A 21,822-nucleotide genomic window follows, 5' to 3' on the forward strand; every position below is an offset into this window, starting at 1 on the left:
AATAAGATATAGATTTATACACAACACAGATCTTTTTTTCATAAGGTTTACTTCTTCTTATATTATGTAGACCTGATTGACGTCTTTGTTTAAAGTATATATAATAACAGCATACATAGTGAACAAAGTGACAATTTTCAAAGCTAATTTTTCCTTAGTTTTTTGTTAAATTGTTAATTAATGGATAAAGAATATACATACGTGGATTTACATAGGGAAAAATTAGTAGTCAATTTGGATTGCTAACATAGACCTCATTTATTGGTCAATTCATTAAATCCATAGGAGTGGAGGGGATGGGGTTAAGGGGTTTGGAAGGGAGGTATTGTTATTTTTAGCAAGCTGCGAGTATCACTTTATCAAATTACATGAAAATCTGGTGCTATATCAAAGTAGTTCTTTCCATTGTAAATCTTCTGGCATTTACACTATTCTTAGTTTTTAAAAATCTATGTTTTTAATCCTGTAATATAAAGTAGTAAGTTTTTTGTCTGTAGTTTAAGATCTCGGAATAAACTGATCCAAATTAGTTGTGCTTTTTAGGAAAGGGTCATAAATGTCTAGGTGTGATTTTAGGCTATTTGCAGTCATCCTCAAGATGTTAAAGGCGCAGCCGCTTGTAAATATTATATGGTAATGGAACAGGCCTAGTGGAAAAGTTTACTTGAGTTATGCTTTTAAAGCTAAAACAATATACCTAAAGTTTTGCTGAATTTTAAATTTTTTTTTACTTAATCTAATGAACAAGAACTAATGTGAAAGACAGTTATATATTGTATTTGTCCCACTTATGAAACCATTTAATCAATAAGATGACAAGTTGATGTAAAAACCTGGTTATTCAACACGTGTTACTGTGTTGGCTGGTCACTTTCAAACTAGCAGAAATTATTCTTGAGTTTAGCTCATCCACGAGTATTTGAATATGTGGGTATTTTTTTGTTATGTGATGAATCCAAACAAAAGGGAACTTCTTTAGTTTTCGGAGAAAGAAAAGATCCGAAGCAAAGCTACTCAATAATTTACTTTGCCTGTCCGTCACAAATGTGATGCTCTTGGCTACTTTTTAAGATAGATTTTTTTTTGTAAAGTTATCCCTTTCCAATAGGCATCCTGTATACAATTTACTTTGTCGGTTTGTCCTTCTGTCCTGCAAAAAAGACAAATAAATATATTATTATAAAGTATAGTAATTTTCTGTAATCTTCTTACTATTTTTTCCTCTCAGTTGTTTACACTCAATTAACATTTGGTCTATTATTCACATTATAAGTTTATAATCCATAAATTTTTTGTGCTTTTTTATTTTTTATTTCTCACATTTGCTTTAATGGTTGTTGGGGTAATTCCCTCTAACCTTATGGTACAGAAGCTTGTTTCCTAGTAATTAAATCTGTTGGATATAAAATATTGTTGAATTATATTTAATTAAATTTTAACTTATCCGATCAACTAAATATTTTTCAATTCTGTAGAATTTGTTATTTTAAGAAAGGTTGGTCAACATTTTAGAATTGAGAATTAGAGCAAGAAATTTCAATTTGTGTACCTGGCTAACATTTGATGGATCACCAGTCAGAAACACAAATAATAACAAGGACAACGGTGATCATTAGTAGTTCAGTAATGTCAGGATAACATCAAAGTTAGTTTATTAACTAAACTCTTTTGGTAGCAATCAGATATAGATAAAGGTAATGCCACGTAGCTCATCCGTTTGGCATAGTGGAGTTGATTAGAGTAGGGGGAATGCCTTAGCCCTAAACAGGAGCATTTCATTACTGTGCACTGTTAGGACTTCTAAGACAATAGTCATGCAATCAAAGGGTTGATTGTCTAAAGGACGCAATGTTTTAAGGTGCGTGGAGAGGTCTAGAGGCCTAAATCAAAGTATATTTATAAACAAAACTCTTTTGGTAGTATAAGTTCAGATTAAGTTAACGGCAAGAATAATTTACATTTAGAATAAAAAAAATTACCTAGTACTCTGATGTATTGACTCAGAACTATAGACAGGTGGATTAACACTAGGCATACAGCTACGCAAATGACCAAACAAAAAATCATATGAAAAACATTATGGACAAACAAAATATTATATAGAGAAGTTGTTTAACTAACATATATAAATGACGTCATTCAATTGGAAATAAAAAGAAATAATCAATCGGTCCTTCAGTGGTATCAGATTTTTTTTAAAAATCTCTCCAGATTATGATTCTTACACACATATATAGGGTGTGAAAAATTAAAATCCGGATCATTCTTTTTTAGAAGATAATAACAGAATTTAATTTGTTTGGTCATTTTACTCAATATATAACACAATTAGAACGATGCCTTTCTGACTTCAATGATCTGGCATTTTAAAAAGGTTGCCACCATTGTCAAAATAAACTTATACCCCCAGATGTCCTTATAATCATGAGTAATTCTTACTCAGTTGTCAAAGGATAAGGAAAAAAGTACAGAATTAATTACTTTTTTGTTGGTTCCTAGAAGTTGAAGGAATAGTAATTACAAATTTCTTTCAACAATCATGTTCATTATTGGTTTGTGATGTGACTGAAAACTTATATAATTTATATAGGTCAGGATATATATAGGAAAAATAAACTTATTTGCGACTTTTTTAAAAATCGAATCTACTCTAATACTTCACATTTTTTTAATTGCCAACTTAATAATAATACCTACTAATGCAACTTTTGTTTAAAATCGAATCTACTCTAATACTTCACATTTTTTTAATTGCCAACTTAATAATAATACCTACTAAAGCAACTATTGTAATTTATCCAGTCAAAAATCACTTATATAACCCTTTATGTTTTTTTTCTTCATATTTTTTATCAATCCTTTAAAGTCTGTGTTGATTTAAATTGACTTTTCTGCTCTTATAACATTATTTTATTTTATTTAATAAATTTAATGCTTTTGTATCGAAATGGTCTTTATTTATTTTTTTGTGTTCACATTGCTTCGCTATAAATGAATGTATGTATGCATGTAGCCCCGATTCGCTTAAACTAGGATTCTGATGTACTAGTCCGTGTGCTAGTAATGAACATGGACGTCCTTGACCAATCACTACTTATATATTTAGTGTTTGAGATTTTATGCCAAAAGGTCTCTCATTCATTTACTATTGTAATCTAGTGAGGCTTATGAATGAATTAAGTATACTTGTGCCATTAATTGGTTTTTTATCCCATTTTTTATTATTCAGGGCTGAATTTAGGTAAATTTCAAAGTCAAAAAAATTATGATATAGTTGTCTTTTATCCATACTAGAAATCAACTATTAATGTCATATTCTCATTGGGTGTTGAATTTTAAATTATAAGATAGATCATCATTTTATAGTTACTGACAAAGTGAGGGAGGGTAAGATTTATAGAGCCAGATTTGCGTGAAAGAATTGGGGAATGTTTATCCACACATGTATAAAGGAGTAATATCAAATATCATACTGTATTCTTCCTTCCAGGGTATTAAGAAAAACTTTGCAATCTTTAATATAACTTTACAGACCATTTTCTTTCAGCACATTTACAATTAGAAAAATCTGAGTTACTATTTTTATGGTGTTTGTGATAACTATATTTAATACCAAATAATACAGTGATGTAAACCATAAAAGATATTATATAAGTTGTTCCTATTTTTCTAGCCTTAAACATCCATAATACAAAGTAGAACAAAGTCTGTTTGTCTGTCCAATAAGAGAAAAATACCCAAAAATTTTACCAAGAAGTAATATTGATAAGAGATTTTTTTTTTAAAATTTGTCTATAGCTTTAATAACGATATAATATAGGAGAAGGAACTTTCAATTACCTCTTTGGGCTAAACCATCAGTATAAATAAAAATATATACTAGCAATTGCGCCACTTAAATAAGCTGAAGGTGACGTTATAAAACACCAGAAAACAATATCAGAGCATAATGCATGATAAAGATCTATAGATAAACTTTTAAAAAACAAAAAGAGGTTATTAATCTTTAAAATAGGATATGTTTATTGTTTAATTGAACTTAAATATATTCAACATGGCATCTTTAAATTATAGATATAACCTTAGATTAGAAAAGCCTTTAAATTTCATATGAATTGACATAAATGAAGTAAAGAGTAGCTTTGCTCATGCTTGGTAATTATGGGTATTTGCAAAGTGTTAATTTCCAGATTAAAACTGTAAAAAGTGTAAGTCACTCCGTTAGTAAACATTTTAATATTAATGCATCTTATTTAATGTTTATAACCAATACAAAAAATATAAGCATACATGAAAATTGCAAAACCCCTAGAATTAGATTTTGTAATGCTTAACATATGGAACATTTAACATTCCAGTGTGGCTTCGAAACCGATTAGAACTGATGCTCAGCCACACTGAAAAATTATGTATAGCTTCGTATTACAGACAATTTTAAAATAAAAAATCATTTAATTTTCTAATATCCGCTGAAAGCTGTCTAAAAGACAAAGTTAAATAGCCTTGAAAATTATTTTTGCAGCTAACCTCAGCTCCAATACCTCATCACAAACGTTAGCCGCTGCAAAGAGATTCTGATTTATCCATATGAGAGTAGATTTACTGTAAACATTTAATAAATGCATTATGATGCAAACATAAGTAGGAACACAGACTTGTACCTAAAAAAATTAAAATAAATTGATAGCCGAATAGATTTTTAGAGCAGCGACAAGACGAAAAATGGCACATAAGGGTAGAAGATTGCATTTGATTTCTCAAAATTTGTCTGAAAGTCAGTACTTTATGAGAGTTAATTGTTGCGTCTATCAATTGGTCAAGCCATAGACGTCCAAGCTTTTTTTTTTTTTGGGGGGGGGGGGGTAAAATGGCGTGCGAAGCGCGGCAAAAATTTTTTTTACCCCCCCCCAAAATTTTTACCCCGGGGGTAAAATTTGCTTGGGGGGGGGGGGGGTAATTACCCCCCCTGAAATCTGTTGGCAGGGGTAAATTTTGTTTGGGGGGGGGGGTAAATTCCCCCCCAAAAAATTTAATTTATCAGAGATTTTTTATTTTGGGGGGGTATTTACCCCCTTAAAATTGTTTGGGGGGGGTAAATACCCCCTCCTAAATGGTTTGGGTTGCCTACGGGTAAAACGAAAAAAATTTTGGGGGTGGCTACGGCACCCCCCAAAATCGTTTTGGGGGGGTAATCGCCCCATTACCCCCCCCCCTTGGACCTCTATTTTTTAATTTTTTTTAATATTGTACCAACATTAGGAACCAATCATCTTTATTTAATGTCAAGAGTAAATTTAACAAAACAATGGTTAAAGATAATAGGAAAGATAAATACAGAAATGCTTTGCATGATGTAAAATAATATGACAAGGAAAAAATATCGTCAACATGGACATCATTTATTGGTCAATTCATTCATTCAGTAGGAGGGCAGGGGATGGGGTAAAGCGGATGGATGGAGTATTGTTTTTTTTAGCCAGCTACAATTTACACTTTTTTTGAACACAAGATAATCTAGTGTAAGATACAAGTAATAATAATTCCATTAAATGAAAATCTATTAAAATTGTGAATATCTATCCCAGAGTATTTATTGTATATTTTGAAATTAATCCATGTTAAATGTGATGTTTTCAGTTAATTTTATTAATCGCAAGATTATCCTTTGAAAATTGTATGTTTTATAAATTTGCAAAATATTATTTATTTTTACTTAAAAGGTGAAGATACTCTATAAGCCTTGATTATCGATTACTCTACTGTCTGGAAAACAAACAGACGTAAATCCAAGCACATTATATTATGCAGGAAGGAAAAGTTTTGAATATGTGTGTTCATCAAATTGGGAAATAACGCCTTCTCCTTTTTTCACTATTTATTGCTTACCAACCCCTTGCAAAGTCCGTAAACGCCATTGACTATATTCAAAGGCCTAAATGAAAATGGGCACAGAGTCTCCACATTTATTTTATAGCCCGGTGGCTGAAATAGTTTTCAAGATTTTAAGGGACTTTTTATTGTAGACTTCGTTTACACTAAGAAATTAAGATTATGGTTAAACATAATGGTTTTACTTAATTTTCATAAATATACAAATATTCCAAACTTTTATTTCAATAAAATTAGAATCCTAAAAAGTCGCCCTTGCTTTTAGTAGGAAAGTTACAATATTACAAGATTTGGGTTGACACGACTTTGACCTTTCCTGATGATAACACCTCTTTTTGGTAGCAAAGCTACTCTATAATTCGAAATGTCCGTCAGTCTATCCATCAGTTAGATACAGAAAGGAGGACGCGTGATTTTCTCGGCTTCTATAAAAGATAGAGACCTATTTTTTTTAGGAATTAATTATGTTAACATTTTCCCATTTTCACCAATTAATTGGTTTGCTAGATCGATTCCTACATTTTTAAGTTTTCATGATTTTCTTAACTCTTCTTCAAGATAGACGGCTGAAATTTTCATAGATTGAATACTTTCATATTCTGCAAACTTTTATCAAGATTTGCTTATTGTTGGGGTGCTAGTTCGATTCCTAGATTTTTAAGTTTTCTTGATTTTCTTTACTCCAATTCGTATATTCGGCTGATATTTTAAGCACAGTCACTCTATAATTCACTTTGTCTGTAAGCTTATCTCACAGTCAGTAAGACTATTAGTCAGAAATGGGGAAAATGTGATTTTCACAGATGCTATTAAAGGTAGACCGCTAAAATAGATTGAAAACTGCAGATTTAGTTATTACATTGTATTGTCCGTCGGTCATGCTTCAATATAAACTTTGTATGTTCGCCCATTTGGTGATTTTTTTAGCTTTGCTTCTTAGATGTTGTTTTCCTTGCTTTTAGATAATATTTGTAATAGAAAAATTAAAAAAAATAAAAATAATTTATTTGCTGCGTATATTATCTGATTATTCTATTTTATTAATTATTCACAGAAGGAAAAAAATAAGGAAATTCATTATTATATTAATTGCTTTGTAATTAATTAGTTTTTTTTATATTTATAATGTTGATAGCAAAGAAAAGATATATAAGAGAATATAACCCAGGTAGAAGGTTTGGTTCATCAGGGAAATTTAAAAGATTGATATGCAAGTGAATTTTTTGTAGTAGTATAAATTTAGAAACAAATCAAATATTTAATGAATCAAAAATGCTGAATTAACAGATAGCGATAACAAGTTTCACGTCATTATAAAAAAAATACTATTGTTTACTTTCAATTTCTTTATTTGTACAAATCAATGAAATTTAAAATAACGAAACTTTTTAAATTATTCCATGGATAAACTCATTTAATTGACAACAACATTGACAGATGTAGAGATAACATAACCATTTCCATCAGAGGTGCCACAACTGAAATAAAAAGAAAATAGCATTAAACCTTAACAGTTGAGGGGGGGGGGGCGTACTCCGTACTTTCTGCTTGATAAAGAGATTAAGCTGACTTTTTTGATTATAAGTATGACAAATACATGAGAGTTGGAAGTTTTTGAATATCTCCATTCAGGCGGAGACAGGATGCCAAGAAACCTGGTACGGTCATCCAGGTAAAGAGCACAATACTTTGACGCAAACAAAGTATTCCATGAGACCAAAGTACTGAAATATTCTATAGTATACTAGTAGTTAAACAAAATATGAAATATTGAAATATGTTCAATTTAATTTATAACGATTTCCCACAAAAGTTACGCTTTTGAAAAAACTCTTGAATCCCTCATTCTAATTTAGAAATTAAAGGGGGGATAAGCATTGCTCGAAAGCAACTGTTAGGGAAAGCGCACCAAAAAACATTTATATCTTATATTGTAAAGGTATAGAGTACTTAATCAACAGGCATACAGACAATTAAGACTTTGTGAAATACCTTTGCATTTACTAAAATATAATACTTTTCAATACAACTTCTTACTAAATTTCAATTAAATTTTACCAAAATAAATTTGATATTATTTGCACCAAAAATACTATTATAAAAGTGTACAATATTTCACATTGTAGAGAAAATGAGGTAACATAAAAATGCAATTTGACTCTTCCATTCGTTTGTAAGGAACAGAAACTTTAACAGGTATAAACACAAAACCCCGGAAATAGTTCCTTTCGTGGAAACGCCCCTTACGAGGCGATTCGTCGTATTTTAAAATTGCTATTGATAGGTTCTTTTAGGTTAGGTTAGGTTATATTGAGTTAGGTGATTGCCCAACAGGGTTAGACAATTGGCCCCGCAGAGGCTAGAAATAGGAGAAAAGCTACTAAAAAAACAAAGAATCGCCCCTTAAGGAAAGGGACTTTACCAAAAACCAAAAACTCTTGTGTCAAAACCTAATAAGCAGAATTTTAATTTGTAGATCTATATAGAATTGTACATTAAGTTGCAAAATTGCTTAAATACAAAATACTTTATACAAAATACAATAAACCCAAATATAGTCACAGATATTGTTAAAAAAATGGGAAATAAACAAAGTTTGGACATTTTTGGCCTGTCAAATTCTTTTTTAAAGAAAATAATTTCTGTCATTGCCCTTCCTCTCTCTCATGTCATTAACCAAACTATTTTAACTGGAAAAATACCTTCTGAATTAAAAATTGCAAAAGTTATACCTATTTTTAAGTTAAAAGGGAATAATTCTAATGAAAAAGCTGATCCATCAAATTATTTTGCGCAAAATTAAAACCTTTTACTGGCCCCCCTCCTCCTTATTTTCATTTTCTGTTCAGGGATACATCAATTACTAAAATCAGTCAATAAATAAGGAAATTATGCCCCAAAACATGAATGTCCCTGTAATAAGGTTTCCCCTCTGGTATACTGGATTTTCTTGATTTACCTCACTCAACTTTCTGGCGTGTTGTACAGTGAAAAAACTACCCCCCCCTTATTTTTGATTTTCTTCAAAATTAAGGGGGGGGTTAAGTCTTTGCCTTGCTGAGCTTTTTTCCTCCTTGCCGTTTTCCAGACATTAAAAAACTACCCCCCCCCCCCTTATTTTTGATTTTTGTCAAAACTAAGCGGGGGGGGGGGGGGTTTCGGTGCTCCAGTCTACCACATGTAAGCAAGTACCATTTACCCTATTATTTGCTGATGACAGTAATTTTTTAATTTCTGGTAAAAACTTTACAGAGATTAAACTGAAATTAAACAATGAACTTAAAAAGATATCCGATTGGTTTAAGAGTAATCAAATGAGCTTAAATCCTGATAAAACTAAAATCATGATATTTAATAAAAATGAAAATACTATTGATTGGAATGCTCTTAATATTAAGCTAAACTTTAACAATGAAAATGAGTTTGATCCTGAGAAAATAAAAATCTTAAATTATGTCAATTCAAGTAGCAATATCCCTGCAATCAAATTCCTAGGTGTATTTATAGATCCTTTTTTAAATTTTAAATATCATGTAGAACATTTACGTAAAAAGATTTCTAGTTCCTTATTTCTTATAAATAGAGCTAAACATATACTAAATTTAGATAGCAAAAAAATGCTTTTTCACTCACTTATAAATAGTCATTTACTTTACTGTTTACCTGCCTGGAGTTGTGGTCTTAAATCTACTATGGAACCATTATTTAAATTGCAAAAAAAGGCAATAAGAATTGTTTTTAGTAAGAAACACATCTCACACACAATGCCTTTATTTAAAAAAATGAATGTCCTTCCTTTACATGAATCAGCTAATTATTTGAAATTATTATTTATGTATGATTTTATAAACAGTAAGCTACCAAGTTCCTTTCAAGGTACATGGCTTCGCCGTAATCAATTACATACCAGAAATCTTAGAAACTCTAATATGTTTGATGTTAAAAAACCGAAGTTTAAATCTATTGAAAGATTTCCTAAGTATCATTTCCAAGAATTATGGAATAACCATTGTAATAATGATTTATTAACCCACAATCAATCAAGAAAAAAATTTATAAAAAATCTAAAAGAATCTTTGTTATCAAGCTTAACTTTAGTGTGTAACAACCCATTATGTCAAGAATGTAGATAAAATTATATTTCTTTTCAATATTGTTTGAAATCTGATAAATCAATCAAAATCTATTTGTTGAAATGTTTTTTTTTAAATTTCTATTATTGCAATAATGGTGTGAGACTTGTATGCCCTAATCAATCCTTCCTATTATCATTCTTTCCTCTCCAATATGATTTTATTTATTGCTTATTATCTTTTTTCTATTTTTTTGTCTTATCTATATGGCCTGTATGAAAACAATGTGTGAATACACATTACTGCATACTTCCTAGTTTTTAGGAAACTGCCATTTGGGAAGAAATTTTTTTTTTATAAATTAACCATATCAATAAAATTTGACTGTATATATAAATGTATATAATATTCATTTAATTCATTTATTATTTTGTTGTTTTTTTTCTATGTATGTACACCCAAGAATAATAAATCTAATCTAATCTAATCTTCATTAATAGGATTTAAAAAAAGATACGCCAAGCAATATCATACCTTGTTTTTCCAGGAATCATTATTCCAAAAGTCAGATGAATAGAATAATCATGTATTGGTTAGTTTATTAATCTTATAAGAGGGGAGGTATAGATTTGTGGTATCTTTTTTTAGCCCGCTTCGTGTTAATTAGGAAACATGAAATCTTGTAAAAAAAATACAAGTAATAGTATATCCATTACTGTAACATAAAAACTGTAAAAATTGGCGCACAGCTGAGAAAAAAAAGTTTTATTTCCCTATGCATCCCTTGTTCTTGGACATAAAAAATTTAAAGTTGACTTTCATAGTAGCTTCTTTCTATACACAATCGAAAGCTTTACTGTACTTTAAATCTTACACATACTCAAAGAATTTTAGTATATGAAAATTGTAAAGGTCAACATAGAGAGATTTGATAGTGGATTAAAGTTGGGATAATCTTCTGCTAATTCTAAAATTTGTATTATACTATATTATCATTTATTACATAGTATCATAGATTACTTAGAAAAGATGTTAGATGATATACTGAATCCACAAAATAGCACCCGAATCTAAAAATGTACAGATGTGGGTTCAAAACTTTAGATTTTAAAAAATAATTTATTTTTCACATATTTTTATCTGTATTTTTCTATGTTTTAAATGACGCTTTCTTTCTTTGCAAGTTTTCTTTGAAATCCATGTATGTGAACACAGCCTTTTAATATAGATTTTTGACCAACGGGCTTACAGTACTTAAAACAAAGACCAATCTATTAGAGTTTAAGAATAGTAATAAAAGGGTTTTGAAACTTGTATGCTAACAAAGAATGTATTTATCTGGAAGAGCAGACACGATTAAACATAAATTCATGTTTGTTAAAGCAGCATATAGTGCCTCATAAAAATGACGTGATACAATACAAATAACTTATAATAAGCCAGTTTACATTGAAATTGACCAATGGTAAGATGTATACTGGCCTATCATTGGTCATTTGTATTGTATGACGTCAATTTTATTAGGCACTATGATCTGCTTCTGTTTGATTGATATAGAAAGCTGAATGTTTGTCTGTAAATTAGATGAGTACTTCTAAAAAAATAGTATAATATAAAAAAAAACTGAAGTCTAGTCTAAGGGCGTTGCCATGCACGGGTAACATAAATAAAAGAAAGAAAAGATACTGTAATACGGGAAGCTACTCTGCTTGCAGTTATTGAAATTGTGTGTATTATGAAAATATTAGAATTAAAGCACATAACAGTATTTTTTATTTGTTTTATCAATGAAATGTTAGTATATGGTTAACTGCTTTCTGAAATGTCCATTACAGCATGTAACAGTAGGACACCTGTCATACTTATGCATGAGAGGAAACAATAAATTTACTACAATTTAAAAATCATATCAAAACATACCTCTCGCTTATTTTACATTATAATAAAAGCCATATTCAGGAGAAAACTGCGTTTAGTCAGCTAGGGAGGGAGGACACATTGGGCTTTTATTACACTAGATCCCAAAGTTTTATGATAATGATTCTTATTGGTTAACTTGGGGACTTTTAAAAAATTTTGATAAGTTGATTCATTTAATTGAGTGTCAACATGTTTCATTCACTAATTGTAATCAACAGAAGGGGTAATTTAAATCCTTTCAAGACATTGTGTTTAACACAAAATAGATATATCAAATTGTAAAATATCTTCATTATCTACGGGCATTGTTGTTCTTGGTGCACAATTTATAGGTGAACAAATGATGACAAATTAAGAAAAACCTTTATAAATGATTAGTAAATTTTTCATGTCATTCAATGGAGATTGAAAACACAAACAAAAAATACATGATATTTCAGTTTCTTAAAGACAAGAATAAAAAAATTAAAGGTAAGAAAAATGCAAAATATTTTAATATTTATAATTTTGGCGCTTTGACACAGAGTTTCTTGTTGAGCACGAATACCATCCTACATTCATTTTGGAAATGAACCCTGCATACTAGCAAAATAATCCTGTGGGGTAGTTTTTTTACTTTAGGCCAGGGAAGCCCCGCATGGCTAGGGTACAGCAGGTAAAGGCACTTTGTGTAAAAGCACCAAATTACATAAGGCCTAATTATTATTTTTTTTTATGTATATAGGTAGGATCTATGATTTTAAAAATATATTTAAGTCATTCATCTCTTTATATCATAACTAGCAGCTACGCCCTTACAGTAGGAGGGGGTGAGTAAAAGTGGACCCCGTAATGATTTTAAATTTAGAAAAAGGGAAAACATTTGGGGGGTTATTTAATTGATATCTAGGGGCGTTTTCTTTTTGAAGAGTGGATGTACCTTCCCCAAAAAATAGCTGAAAAACGTCCTTGGACCTATAAGTAGCTTCATTGTAAAGGAGGCCCATATCCTTTGCTACAGGCAAAAAATCTAACTACTTTACTTATAAAATATGATAGTTCCCATCTTTTTTTTTCTCCTAAAATTGGGATACAAGTGAAATTTCAAATAATTCAAAGTCTTTATGAAACTTAATGGTAATATTTAAAATTTGAACATGGGGGGGGGGGGGGGGCAGAGGTTCCAAAATAGATTTAAGCACTTAAAGAAGCAAGGAAGGGAGACATAAAAAAACTACCTTAAGACTCAAATTTATGAAAATAACCAATATCAAAAACGGTACCTATGTAAAGTTTTAGGGTTTAGTTAGATCTTAAAGAACAGACAAAAAGTATTCTTTATATAAATAGGATAAGGAAGGATAGCGCATGTTTTATTTATGCAAGACGCGTATAATTACAATCATATTGCATTCGTTTGATTAAAGCCGGTGAAAAACTGTTATGTTTAAAGGAACTTTAGTTTACTTGAGCGAATATATTATTTAACTCTATAGAGTATATGTCCGGTAAGTTTGAAGGATAGAAGAACATCCATAAAGTAACAGGATCTTTGTATGTATGTCTGTACCAAAAGATCTCGCTGATATGAACTGATATGGTTTTCCTCTACAGGGTAGCTTCCTGGGTCCTGGGGAGGTTTATAACTATTTCGAGGGAAGACACCACCAACCTTCCATGATAAATCGCCCCTAGAAAAAAGAACCCCCTCCCAAAAAAGAAAAAATGGGGTTGTCTTTTGCCCATATAGGCCTCTAGGGGCGTAGCCGCTAGTTTTTCAAATAGAAATACAAATAGGAATTGCTGAAGTCTGGCAAATATTAATTGTTTTTTTGCAAAATGAAAACTTACAATTAATTATCAGAAAATATATTTAGTTAATCACACGTCTACTTAAATCCTTAAAATATAAACGTCCAGAAATGTTTTTGGGCAATACAAATGTTGAATATTAGTACTGACAATTTAAAACGTTAGGTCAAATTAAACACATTGACAGGTACTTTTATAATAAAAAATTATTACATACAGTTTTTACACATTTTGGTTTATTAGTTTCTTCACCACAAGCTAAAATAGTATCGCCTCAATAGGTGGGAGAGAGCAAACAATATCTTTCTAGGGACTTATTACATATTGGGCTGGCAAGATGACTTACCCCATTCCCCATACAAAACAGGCCTACAAATCTTCGAAGCTTTCTTTCTATAGACATTGTCAAGCCATTTACTAGATCTTACAAAACAAATATCCAATTGGACAGACAAAGGCTTTTCTTTGTCGGTATAAATATCTCCATCAATGTAGAAAATTAACAGTAGTAGCGGATGAAAGAGTATTAAAGAATACACTTTTTCAAAATGTCATATACAGAGAAAGAGATAATTATTGAGATATTTAATTAGTTCAAATTATATATTATTTAAACTTCATACAACAAAAAACTTACTACTTAATATCATAGGATGTATCAAAACGCCATAACAAAAAATGCTATTGTAAAGAAACGCTATCATTGTTCTTGAAAAGCTCAACGGCAAGATTTAGCTAGCAAAGAACAGCAACCTTAAAATGAAGTCTAGACTCAGAATTTGCTGAAGAATATAACCTTTACTGCTAAATTACACTGGTACCCAAAGCTTTATAACCTTGTTATCTTATTCGTTGGTTCAAAAATTATGGTAACTCTTATTGAATTTTGATTCGTTGGTTCCTAACGTTTAGTGTCCAAACTTTTCAATCTAAAGAAGGTGTAATTTTGTTTATCATCATTGGGGATAAATATCAATTTATCATCCAATGTCTTATCACTTAGGATCCCTGCAAATTTAAGATTTTGTTTGTGATTATTTGTCCCTTTCCAACATAGAGATCATACTGTACTCATATAACATAAAATATTGGGTTCTTTCAGTTTTTTTTATTTAGTAGCGAATTCTATTCTTTAATTATGATTGTTGGTAAGTTTATTGGCAGTGCAATTTAACCGTCTTGGGTATATTGCATTCGCTCGCATTTACACATATACATATTTTTCAATCATTAATTTTGTATTTACTATCATTATATAGAAGTAAATTTTGTATTTCCCTTAATACAAATGTTTGAAAATTTTCTATTTTAGTCTATTTTATTTCTTTGTTAAAGGCTATTCCAAAGGTTTTAAGACTTTTTTTCTGACCACTTTCACCTAACTAAAATAGATACACCGTAGTGATAAAGCCTCTAGTTTGGTAAAAGCTACTATTATAAAATTGTATAATGATAAAAGCTTTGCTACTTTTGGACGTAAGCTTTATGTTAATTGCGTAACTGGTAAAATTTCAGTAAAAACACCCTTCAAGTGTACCCTTGTTACTTAATCATTTCAAAACGGTACACTTTTTTAGCACTTTTTTTTGTCCTATTGTAATTGTGATTTATTATTGTTCATAAGTAATAAAAAAGGTCAGTTTTTTGTTTCTTTGTGTTAAATAATGCCAGTTAATAACAGAAAATTTGTCTCTTGTAGAATAAAAACAAGGACCGCAAAGCTAAGCAATGAACAATAAATGTATAAGTATAGATGTATAATTTCAGACAACCACCTGGCCCAAGTGGTGGAAACGCTTTTCGTCAACTAGCAAATGCTTTTTGTTTTGTTCTTTTGTAGATTTTCGACTGATTTTATATTTCCGACGCTATTAGCTGATTCAAAGACCCATTACAAAATTGGGAAAGGGTCTCAACCCAGTGAGCAGAGTTAAACAAAGCTCATGCCCCCTCTATTCTTTTACTTTAACATTGGGCCAAAAGTTTCAGGTTTACAAATGATATTGTGTAATTTTCTATTATGTACTAAGGTTAGGTTATATTGGTTGCAGGATAGTCCCGCATGGTTAGGGAACCAAAGGCATAGGCGCCGGATGGTTAATTCTTCCCACAGAGGTTATGCATAAAAAACTATCCTTCTAGAATAATTTCAAATTGTTTTAAAATAAGGAGAAGTATTGGGGGGTTTCTGGGATCGCTGCGGACTTTGAGGGTAGGCACATATTCATAATGAAAAATATGTATGAATTATGTCTAAATTCTTACCCAGTGACTCTGCATTCTTCTACTTGTACCTTCCATTCAGAGCTATCGTCACGAGACACAGACAAAATCTAAAAAAATGACTAAAATCATAGTTGTAAGAGTGTCAATATTTGTTTTATTCTTCAAATTACTTTACTTTTAAGGCAATTTACTGATATATATATATATTGTATATACAATAGCTAGGAAAAACAATGCTCCGATATCTTAACAGGATCTGTGGTTATTTAGATGAAAATGATCTTTCCTTAACATCAATATGATATTATTCTCCATTATTAATTGTCGTTATAATAAAAAAACAAGGATGACAACATCCATAAAAGCAAAGCTCTGAAACGGTAGGACAAACAAACATAAATACTTGTAGTGTGTCAGAACTGAAAAATCAGGATAACATTTAAGGACATACTTACGTTTTTAGGACTTGATTATATAGATGCTTCGCTTATAACATTGTACTTTGTTGTCCTAGGAATCAGTATTCCAAAAATCAAATCAATCGGATAATTTTATCACATACAAATTTGGTGTTAAAAAAGTTAAAAATTAACATGTTTAAAATGGACGTACGGACATTCTGGTAACGATAATAGAGTTGCTACGCTTTCTAAATCGTACCTATCTACTACAGGAATTAGCATGCAAAGTTTGAAATCGATAGGAGAATGCCAACATGCCTAAATTAACGAAAAAAGCTATCCGTTTGTGACGGACGGACGGACCTACCCTAATTATAGAAAAGCTTATTTTTAAAAACAAATTTTATCCAGTTACTGCCCTAGACAAATTAACCTATATATGAAATAATTGCAAATGCATTAAAAAACGCCCTTAGTTAAATTCGCTAATAAAGGTTTTTGACAAGCTATAATTTATATTAATTAGTTTTTGACAAATCTAATACTATAATGTGTCTTAATTGTTTATCTGTATGTTAGTGTTTAGGCCTGTAATGCTAGATTTAAATTGTAATGCGTTGGAGTATTTGTCTTACAGATCATTTCTTAAAAGGTTAAATTTTAATTGAGAGAAAAAATATGTCCTTAAATAACCCAACATTTAAATTTATATAAATATTTTATATTGTTCATATTTATTAGTTTCTTTTATTTGGACGTAGTTATTCTTGTCGAAATTTCATTCTGTATTATTTATACTTTGAAAATGTCACCCAACCAAAAAAGTGTGCATTTTTATGTCTAGAAATTTTGCAAGTTTTAAAACCAGGTCTGCATATTTTGTCCGTCTGGGAATTAAAGTTTAAAAATCTTGAGAGAAAAAATTGTTTATAGATTAAATTGGTTAAATTTTCAAGGCCACGTGGCTTAATATGAAGGTAAAGTGTAAGCATATAAATAAAAGCTTATTTCAATAATTGCAGTGTCATTAGCAGGTCAAATTTCCATTTACACCCACAGGATCTTACCTGGATCTGAAATGATTTTTTACAACTATGTTTTATATTATAAAGTTATATTATTTAGCAAATATTCAGGTATTCCTTGCGAAAGGCAACACCATGATGAAGATATTATCAAAGAATCAATTTCAAGTTGTAACTTTTTGTTCGCTACAAATCGCTTTACTTTATTTCTTGATCTTCGCTTTATGGATGTTGTCATCTTGTATGACTATGTCATATTGTGATTAAAAGTGTTACCTCAAGTCCGCAAACTTGATTGCTCACATTAGGATCCTCACCAAAAAACTTCACTCTGGTGCTGAAAATATAATTATCTTATGACAATTTCATACTGTTATTTTCAATAAATATCTCTCTGTAAAGAATGAAAAGTGGTTTCACTAGAAGTGCCTCGTGAGAGCAGAAACCCCCTACCCATAATTTAAAATAAATTGAAAATAAGGAGAGGAAGTTTTTTTTCTGTCATGTGCTTGTTATTCCTTTGGGTTAGGTTATATTGGGTAGCTCACATGGTTAGGGCTCAACGCAGGGTTTAAGCAATGAGAGAATTAACCCCCCTTTTTTATTTTTAAATCATTTGAAATAAGACAGTGGGGTTTCAGTGCTTGAAAATAACTTTAAGGGAAAGTAAAAATAACTAGAGGAGAGTAGAATCAGATTTTAGAAATAAAAGAGCTTAACCTTTTAACAATGGCATTAAGATAATAATCTATAAAAAAAAAAGAAAAAAATGTATAAAATTATCAAAATCTAAAAATGCATCCAATTTAATGCAATATTAAGAAATTGTCTCTCAGCTATGTGACCTTTGTGTTTGTACTTAGCTATACTATTGAGCCCAAAGCAGCAGAGAACATAGTACATCAATATTTGATTTTACATCAAGTTTTTAATTATAGATTATGTTAAAAAAAGTCGAATATAATCCAGCCAAATAGTAATAAGTATTTTAACTTTTAATAATTTATTTTTTAAAAACCCATAAAACAATACTAAATGAATTGAAAATATTTTTTTCAATTACCTGCAGAGGGCCTTATCCTGCTATCAAAAATCCACTATATCTTAACCTAACCTAAACCTAAAAATTCCCCTCTCCTTTTCAAATAGATTCATAAATTTGGAGGAAGGGGAGGGGTCTGCGCTCAACAGGGTACTTTGTGTGATAGTACCATATAATTATAGAATCTATGCTTCAAGGTAAGAGAAATATTTACAAAAATTAGATGTCTAACTATAATAACAGCCAAGAAAATTCCATTTCTCATCAGATTATAATGTAATGACCAAATGGTTTGTATATTGTGTGTGTCTAGGTAAGGGAAATCTTCAAACTAAACTTAATTGGTCTATATCCCAATTCTACTCATATTGTTATGGTCTGACAGACAGACAAAATTTTATAGGGTAGATTTGATTTGTAAATGTCAATTATTTATTAGCTTTGCTACTTAAAATACACTTACTCTATGCCAGCAGAGCAACTCTTGGTAATGTAGAAATTTCCAACACCAATGTCACAGAAAGTACCATCGCAATCATATGAGAACCTGCAGTAAGCACCATCTCTAACACGAGTCCAGGTACAGAACTATAAAGATATATAAATCAGAAAGTTCCACCACAATCATAGGAAAATCTGCAGTAAGCACCATCTCTAACACGAGTCCAGGTACAGAACTATATAGATATATTTACATCGGAAAGTAGCATCGTCATCATAGGAAAACCTGTAGTAAGCACTATCTCTAACATGAGTCCAGGTACAGAACTATAAAGATATATTTACATCAGAAAGTACCATCACAATCACAGTAGAACCTGCGATAAGCATCATCTCTTACACGATTCCAGGTACAGAACTATATAGATATATTTACATCAGAAAGTACCACCACAATCATAGTAGAACCAGCAGTAAGCACCATCTCTAACATGAGTCCAGGTACAGAACTATAGAGATATATTTGCATCTGAAAATGCCATTACAATTATAGTTATAAAAAAGGGTTAGTTTTTACTATCCTAATTATCAACAACCATAAATGAATAAATCTTAAATTTCACAGGAAGTCAAAAACCCTTGCTTAATCTCAAAACATTTTTGGTTTTTCTATTGGTTGCTTAAGGGTGTAGTATTCTATAGCAAAGTTAAGTGTTGCTCCCTTTTAGTAGCATCAGACTTTCTACCCTTCCTCCATTTTGATGGTCCTTGTATTTATTTGAATTAACAATTACCTTCCAGTCGTCATTTTCATCTACTGCCCCATTGTCAGTTACTTTTACCTAAAGCATGTATTAGTTAACATATATGGTTAGTATATGTACTATTAATGAAATTTGTTTTTACCTATTGGTAAAATAGATCTGTAGAATCAGATTACAAATCTTAAACATTGAATTTTGAAATACTTACAGACAGGTAAGCTTGTTCCCCTTGTCTGTAGGTCCCAGCTCCATTCACTGTCTCAAAATTCCATCTAAATTTATCAATTGTTTTTATTGGGATCATTAAAATGATCTACATTGTAATTGATATAATTAATTCAATGAGAAAAATTATCTGTTTATTTATATCCTAAAAGTGAGGACAGTATATCATAATGCAAAAATGCCTTTCTTGCCTCTTGTTTATATATTTGTTAACTTAAACTTTTGGATGGCGGAAAACAGAAGACTGGCGTCCATATCTAAAAGTTATGATAAAGGTTTGGTTCATAAAAAAGTTTACCCTAAATCTCCCTCTTGAGGTTTTTCAATGCTTAAGCATGACACAGCACTAATTAGGCAAACAACAATAAAACTTCTCATTTTGATCTCTTAAAATAAACAGAATAAAAACTAAAAGTTCATGATATAAATTGATATTGATAAAAATTGCTTTTCTAAAGAAGTTGTATCAACTTTTTTGCTTTTTATTTAAGATAGCTAGCCGGTTCTTTTAGTAAGTAGTAGATGTAAAATTTTTCATAGAATTCAGATATGCAATCGGTTTTTTTGTAGACCTCTTATTTTTTAAGTAATTTAAGTTTTAAAAAAAAATAATTAAGTCGGTTTTAAGGTACTAAAACGCAACAAAATAAAAGAAGAAAATAGCCAGTATGAACAAAAATAGTAAGATCTTTAATTTGACACCTTACTTTTAAAATTCTGTTAAGTAATTGTTAAAAAAATCTATTTTTTTAACCTCGGTTTAATCAAAACATTAAACCTAAATATTTTCTCATACAGACATAAAAAAATATGGGTTCATATATACCATTAGAATGAGAAAAATAATATGAATCTATTCTAAGCAAAATTGAAAAAGTTAAAAAAAATTGTAATAAAAAATAGAAAAAATAAAAAGTTTATTTTAAGAATTGTAACTACTAAACTAGCCAATCACAAATCGCAAAAATTGACGAATCGGGAAGCTCAACCTATAAAATTAACCTATAGAATTGCCAGTAAAAAAGGAGAACGTTCATACAATATATACAATAGATACTACAATAAATATAGTGATGTTAAAGAACATGTAAAGAATGAAAAATTATGAACAAATATGCATCAGTCTGTTTATAAACTTCAAAACAATGCAGTTAAAAATACATTATTGTTTCTTGTGTTTAAAAAATATCTGCTACATTGCATTGTCTTTTGTTTAGGTTTGGTTCAGGTTTGGTTCAAGCTAACCCTTTAAAGCCGAAAATTATGATTCTTAAAATAAACTTATTTTTTTATTATAGTTTTATAAAACTTTTTCAATTTTGCTTAGAATAGATTCGTAATATTTTTCTGATTCTAAAGGTATATATGAACCCATGTTTTTTATGTCTGTTTGAGAAAATATATAGGTCTAAAGTTTTTATTAAACCGAGGTTAAAAAAATAGATTTTTTCAATAATTACTCAACAGAATTTTAAAAGTAAGGTGTCAAATTAAAGATCTTACTATTTTTGTTCATACTGGCCATTTTCTTCTTTTATTTTGTTGCGTTTTAGTACCTTAAAACCGACTTAATTATTTTTTTTAAAAACTTAAATTACTTAAAAAATAAGAGGTCTACAAAAATACCGATTGCATATCTGAATTCTATGAAAAATTTTGCATCTACTACTTACTGAAAGAACCGGCTAGCTATCTTAAATAAAAAGCAAAAAAGTTGATACACCTTCTTTAATAAGCTTGCCATAAAACAATGTTAAAACCGTTGGTGTTACTAAGTTTAAGTAAATGTTACTAGGGATAGCAAAATTTCAAAGAACAATATATCCTAGTAAACAAGATTTCTGTATAAACAATTGTGGATTGACGAACGTTACTTCATGCGATTTTTATGATAATAATAATGTTTATATAAGAACAGCTATTACTTAAAAAAAAAATATTTGAAACCCCTATGTATTTATAAGTAGACATTATTAAACAAATAAAATCAATTTAGCTGAACAATAAAAAAACACTGCTTAAAAT

The 21,822-nt window shown here is 30.0% G+C and overlaps 1 protein-coding gene across 1 annotated transcript; it reads right to left on the reverse strand.

The window, feature by feature from the left end:
* Positions 1-7,217: 7,217 nt before the first annotated feature.
* LOC145312077 (uncharacterized) lies at positions 7,218-20,230 on the reverse strand. The gene is made up of 7 exons (XM_080151211.1): positions 20,096-20,230; positions 19,781-19,844; positions 19,603-19,650; positions 18,831-18,955; positions 17,602-17,662; positions 15,939-16,006; positions 7,218-7,367 (listed from the first exon to the last, which is right to left on the reverse strand). The coding sequence occupies exons 1-7, from the start codon at positions 20,173-20,175 to the stop codon at positions 7,304-7,306; spliced, it is 510 nt and encodes a 169-aa protein (XP_080007337.1). The 5' UTR covers positions 20,176-20,230; the 3' UTR covers positions 7,218-7,303.
* Positions 20,231-21,822: the final 1,592 nt, after the last annotated feature.

The sequence above is a fragment of the Acartia tonsa genome, chromosome 2 (genome assembly GCF_053477335.1).
Source record: "Acartia tonsa isolate MP-2025a chromosome 2, ASM5347733v1, whole genome shotgun sequence".
In the NCBI taxonomy this organism is placed as follows: Eukaryota; Metazoa; Arthropoda; class Copepoda; order Calanoida; family Acartiidae; genus Acartia; species Acartia tonsa.